Genomic DNA, 6,372 nt, shown 5'->3' on the forward strand with positions numbered 1-6,372 from the left:
CAGGGTTCCTCATCTCATCCTCCTCAGACAACGACACAACGGACGACCCGCGGCCCGCCTAGTTGTTTTATCTTCTATTTAGGTTAAATTTAAACTCTGTCGGCCCTTTTGGATAAATTTTGTCGATGTCCAATTTGGTACTCCCTCCGTCCGAAAATACTTGTCGAAGAAATGCATAAAAATGAATGTATCTAGAACTAGAATACATCTAGATACATTCATTCCTCCGACGAGTATTTCCGGACGGAGAGAGTATGTTTTTATGTCAGCCCTTTTGGATGAACTTTGTCGATATCCGATTTGGTATGTTTTTATGCTATCTTATGACCTACGTACTATGCATGTATTTGTATAAAATATGATGCAGCCATATGGAGTTTGTGGTTGTGGAGTGAGCAAAATGGGCTTTGTCCAGGCACTGCCAGTATGATGCGTCCATATGGGGTTTGTGGCTGTTGAGTGCGCAAAATGGGCTTTGTCCAGGCACTGCCAGCCGACGCGCCGGAGTGGTATAGAGCAGTAGAATAGTCAACCATGGTTGTTGATGCTCTCAACACATAAAAGGGCAAGATGTGGCTTGATTTGGTTGGCTTCCCGACCAGAGAAAACAAAGGCACAGGCGGCATGCGCTCGTCCGGACGCACACAATGTCATTAGCTAAAAAAAAAAGAATCATGCTATACGGACGACAACAGACGGACGATTCATGCACGACGATGTAAATCCAGCCGCACATGTAGTCGACTTAAAGGGCAACAGCCGCTCGATTTCATGGTCGTGCGAAAATCGGTTGCACTTGTCGTCTGTGGAGCAGTTCCGAAAAAAAAAAGGGACGGTAACAAGTGCTGAAAATGAAGTAATGGGCTGATGAGCAACAAATTATTCCAGCCTCTGCTGCATGATTTCACGGGAGCAAGATCATTGGCCATCGTCGTTTCGGTCAGGTTCAAACAAACGTTTACAACAAGAGCAACAGCGACAGCAGAGGCACATTCCACTGTGGCAATGTCAAAAGCAAATGGCTACGGAGTACAGCATAGTAGAGGAAAAAGGAAAAGAAAGGATTGGTTGGTTGGTGGTCCTCTTAAGAAAAAGAAAAATGCACAGGATAAAGGCAGTGGCCATATGACCAGACGCTAAAAAGGGAATGATGGATCCCTGGACAGAGATGCTCCAGGATAAGGAGCACACTGACGTGGCTTTTCCTGGCGCTGCAAAGCCGAGGGGGGCAGCGGGAGACTTGCCACTGTCCACAGACCCCCGCCGGATTCCATTCCGCCGACCATCTGTAAAAGCAGTCCAGTATAGGGAGGTCAGATGGAATGGGGATCATATCATGCGATATATCAGCAGCATTCTATGCGTCGGCACTATGATTGAGCAGCTATAATCTAGTGAGGAAGTAGATGGGAGATTTGGACGAATAAAGTTGGTTCGACATCATTTTCAACTATGTACTATATTTTCATCTTTTGAAAAATCATTTGCAAGTTGCGTGTTGCATGCACAACATATTTAGAGGAACATACGAGCTGCGGAGAAACAAGAGAATGCAACTTCAAAATTTAGATTCTTCAAACAAACAAGATACCTTCTGAATGAAAGTAGATAATTTGAGAAGGATTACCTTATACAGCAAGGAGATACCAGGCAATTCTCAACTAGCTCTATAGGATTTTAACAAAATTTGGCGCATCATCCCTTGCCCCAGCAGTTGTGCGGTAAACATATAACTTGTCAACTTTGGGGATTCCATGGTTCTCATCCATTTCATTGCTCTCATCTACCTCATTTATAACCTCCACATTAAGCATTGGCATCTTTGATGCAAGGATTTGGCACCCCTTTTCTGTGACATTGCATGATGACATCCAAAGGGATCGCATTGTCTCATACTTGGTAACATTCTCCAGGAGTGCAGCATCACCAAATGGGCTATCTCTAATCTCCAGCTTCCTCAGATTATTGCATCCTTCCATAACATGCATCATTCCCGCATCACTATCTCCAGCAAATGCTATTGAAAGCATCTCAAGTTGTTTCGCGAATTTACCAATATACATGAAAACCTTGTCGGTGAGAAGACCCGATATTGACAATCGCCTTAGCCCTTTGCATTCACGAACAATAGCACCAAAACCTTCATCTAATGGTTGGTTTGTCATGGCATCAGGCTTCCCAGGCTCAAGAATACAGAGTCTGAACCGTGTGAAATTTGGGCAGTTCTTAGCTATAGTAAGCAGTGCAGCATTCGTCATTTGATGACAAAAATATAGCAATGAGCTCAGTTTTTGACAGCCCAAGGATATTGCAACAAGTCCCTCCTCTGTTACTGGGGAATACCCGGCGATATAGAAGTCTGATGGGAATACCCTGAGTTCTTGTAGATCCTTGCAACTGGAGGCCACCACTTGCAAGCCCTTATCCGCGATGCAATCCAGTACCTGGAGTGTACAGGATAAAGGCTCAAACCCTGTACTGAATTGTCTTAATCAAGCATAAAAATAGTAAGGTGAGTGCGGCAGCAAGGGAACTCACCCAAAGACGTTGGAGTTTCACACAGTGGCTGATCATTTTGGTGACATCAGAAGAATCAAGTGTCGGAGCATAGCTCAAGTTTAAACCTGTTAGTTGCCCACATACAGGATAGATGAATGGAAGGCACAAAGGCGAAGCATCCCAAAAGCCCGATAAACTCCTCAGCAGTTTGCATTTCTCCAATGCAAGGGTCAGCCTGAGATACGATTCAGCTTGGAAGTCATCTGTCAAGTTCCCAGTCCCTAGATCCTCCAAATTAGGGGCGCGCATTAATATCTTCGAGAGTGTATCTACTGACACAGATCGATTCAACCTCAAACTCCGAAGACTTGGGGACCTAGCAACAAGTCTCTCTAATGAACCAGCATTAACCTCCCCTTTGATGCAGGCGAAATTCAAGGAGACAAGGGACGTGCAGGAATCAGGGAAGCAGGAGAGCCACCTTGGCCCTCGATCATCCACCTCATTTTCCTGCAAATCTAACTCCCTCAGGAGCCTAGACCAGATAACAATATAAAAAACAATGTCAGTGTATTGACCATTAAATGCATGTAACAAGAGTAGATTGGTGCCTTTAATGAGATAATAATAATGCATTAATGAAATTAATCAGAACTGGCATCCTGCCCTAGCAGATTGTGTGCACCATGAGCATAACAATACCAATTCATCCTACCAAAAAGGAAGTATAGACAAAATTAACTGATAAAATGTAAAGTCTAACGAGCTAAATAAAAAGATAACAGACATACTATACACGAATCTAACACAAGAATGGTCCGTCAAAAAATGGCAGGTACAAAATTTGGACAGAACATCAGGATAACTAACTAAGGACATCAGATGCAACTGGATCATTCAGACCCTGAAAGAGTGCTCATGCAATTCGGGAGATTTTGTAGCTACAGAATTGTGCAGCAGATCAAATTTGATCCTTTCAACTTTACTTGCACATAGCATTGGAACAAGTGCTGGATCTAGGCTTCAAACAAGTAATAACTGGCAGGACCGAAGCAAGAAGGCTAGTAGCTAATCAGAAAAGAGCAAGAAAGGCATTTCATATTTCAATACCTCACCAAGTTAAACCATAAGATCTAGATGCACGCAGAAACTAAAACAGCAAATCAGAAAACTATGATGCCTTAACAAACTGCAATTTTAAGTACACTCACTTGCAGTGACTTGCAATAGCTGCTAGTCCATCGGTGCTGAACCCCTCACAGCTGATAAGAACTAGGGCCCTGAATCGTGGGAATGATTTGGCAAGCAGCTCCAGGCTCTCATCTGACACCACCATCCGCTTCATCCGCAGCTCCTCAAGACCCACGCAGCCCCTGGCTGCTGCCTCGATCCATGGTCCGGCGTACCCACCCCAATCAGGTGGCACAAGGTTGAAATCAGCGAAGTGTGGTTTCCCCTTCACTGTCAGTGCCCGCACATTGGGGAACCGAAGCACCACGCGCTCAGGGCGCACAGCATAGCAGTTACCCACAAAGACAGTTCGCCGGCTCAGCCTTTCAATCTCATACCATACCTTGCAAACAAGTGAAACGGTGTTCCGGTCACATTGCGCGGGCAAGAAGCTGAATATGTGCTCCACCACCTCCTCCGGAAAGTAGGTCATGGTGCCTTCCCCCAGCACCACCTTATTACTAGAGCTGCAGGACGGGATCTGTTTGCTTGCAGTCTCCAGGTTATCAAAGCTACTAAACAAAGCCGACGAAATCAACAAATGGAAGCTGCAACCTTGCTCAACCAGACACAGAGAGCACACAACTAATGCTGGCTTGGGCAGATCAGGCTCCAGCCAGATTTGTTGAGCTAAAACTGGCAACCAACACTGGCAACAAGCAATGGCAAGGGGGCACTAGAAAGCGGCCTGGTTCACCTCATCTGGCAGGGCTACAACTACAGCAAGGGGCACAAAAATGGGTTTCAGATCTGCAGCTGAAGTTTCTTCAAGAGATACTAGTAGTTACTGCATCTGCCGTCCATACCCTATTTAGAACACGCAAACCCCCTAGTAACCCAGAACGGACAGCACCAAAATGGCTAGGAGGATTGCGACCGCCAGTCCCGATTCCTCCACCCAAAACCTGCAAAGAAAGATCAGCGACCGCTGAGTTCTTGCCGCCTCCGGGAACTTGCTAAGAAAAAGGAAACAAATAGCGACGGGGAGAAGGAAACGAAAAAAAAAAATGCAGCCTACCAACAGCTCAGATCCAGAGCGCCGAAACCTCCAGATCTAACCTATGGACGCCGCCGGTACTGCAGACTCCGCACCAGACCCCTCCGCGAAAAAAGCTCTCCTCCAGCAATGATCGCGGGCCGCGGCGCCCCGGACCGAAAGCCCGCACCCGGAGCCGCCGGAGAGAATGACCCGAGAAATTCGGCGGGGCGCGGGGAGACTCCGAGCGGAGGGGAGCCCCGCTGTCGGCAGGCCGCAAGCGAGGATAAGACCCGAGGGAATCGGCGGGGCGGGCGGGGCGAATGCGACGCCGGAGCGGGAGAAGTGGGGAGCTTTGGGAGGGGAGGCAGCTGGGGGGGAGGTTGGAGGAGGGGAATGCTCTCCCTCTCTCTCTCTCTCTCTCTCTCTCTCTCTTCAGTAGTAGGAGTAGGACTTGGGAGGAGGCTGGAGATGCACGCATCCAAACCAGCCCTCACCGGGTTGGTCTTTACGTGATGTGAGAAATTAAAAAAGAAATGATCAAAAGGTGAGGTACGAAAGACTGGTCGACGAAATACGAACGGGCCACCTCAAAAGAGTATATTCTGGTTGCCAAGGAATGCATTGGCCACCACCAAGGATCACTTGATTCAAATGAAATTTTTAAACGGGTATTATTGATGGCGATGATATAAGTCACTTGATAAACAAACATGGAGGTAGAGCAAGTTTGTTTATTTGCGAGCAAATGTTCCAAATTTACTCATTGGTTAATTTCTTTTTGGAGTTCTTATTATGCGTGGCATAAGGGAATCGTCAAAAATGAGAATTATAAAAGAGTATTGGTTTTGATATACCTCAAAACAATATATTCTCGTTGCCGTAAAATGTATTGGCTGGTAAGGATCACTTGAACCGAATGAAATTTGGAACAAGAATCGTTGATGTCACGACCCGGTCCCTTATAGGAGCCTGAATCTCTACGCTTACCGTGTCAGTCCCTGCACCAATAGTTGGCATGCACAGTCGAGGATGAAATACCAAGAATACATCACATGTCATAGTATTACATCGTAGATCCAGTGCTTTTACAATACACAAATGCTTGGCTCATGGGCTAGCTTATAATACAATCATGCAGCGGAGACAATGTTCTAGTCTTGTGGCGTCCATCCACTCACAGCCAAGAGTTGAGAATAGTGCCGTAACCCTACTTCGTATCTTCCATTCGATTACAGTAAACCTGCAAACATGATACGTTGCAGCCACAAGGGTCACTACATTGAATGTATTGGCAAGCTTCATCAAAATTGGCTTATTGAATTCTCCCCCAAGCAATCCTAACCACAAAGCAGGAGTAGGGTTTTACACTGCAAAGTGGTCCGAACATGGGTAAACTGTCGTGTCCAATGTTCTTCTTCTCTATCTCATGCTCGTCGGAGCCTCGTCGTGAGGTTTGCAAGGTAGAGTAGGGCGGTAGAAGCGAGCGCACCCAGTGTTCGAACCTCTTGATTCCCCGCAGCCCCGATTCTGACAGATACGTGCTTGTATGATACTCCCATTGCAGCAATGATGCCCAGTAGGACTAGCACGTCCTGTAAGAAGAAATTGTCACGCAAAACTTACTTTCTTCTTGCCTTCTTCCTCATACAGTACTACTACTAAGG

At 46.3% G+C, this 6,372-nt stretch overlaps 1 protein-coding gene across 2 annotated transcripts; it reads right to left on the reverse strand.

Annotated features, from left to right (window-relative positions):
* Positions 1-852: 852 nt before the first annotated feature.
* LOC119354990 (transport inhibitor response 1-like protein Os04g0395600) lies at positions 853-5,132 on the reverse strand. Of its 2 annotated transcripts, XM_037621759.1 has the most exons (6): positions 4,748-5,132; positions 4,536-4,634; positions 3,711-4,446; positions 2,539-3,034; positions 1,628-2,444; positions 853-1,286 (listed from the first exon to the last, which is right to left on the reverse strand). In XM_037621759.1, exons 3-5 carry the CDS (start codon positions 4,160-4,162, stop codon positions 1,668-1,670), a joined length of 1,725 nt encoding a protein of 574 aa, XP_037477656.1. In that variant the 5' UTR covers positions 4,163-4,446; positions 4,536-4,634; positions 4,748-5,132; the 3' UTR covers positions 853-1,286; positions 1,628-1,667. The 2 variants fall into 2 exon arrangements, with proteins under 2 accessions (XP_037477656.1, XP_037477655.1); XM_037621758.1 differs by having other exon boundaries at positions 3,711-4,634.
* Between the last annotated feature and the right edge of the window lie 1,240 nt (positions 5,133-6,372).

This window comes from Triticum dicoccoides, chromosome 2A (assembly GCF_002162155.2).
Source record: "Triticum dicoccoides isolate Atlit2015 ecotype Zavitan chromosome 2A, WEW_v2.0, whole genome shotgun sequence".
Taxonomy (NCBI): Eukaryota; Viridiplantae; Streptophyta; class Magnoliopsida; order Poales; family Poaceae; genus Triticum; species Triticum dicoccoides.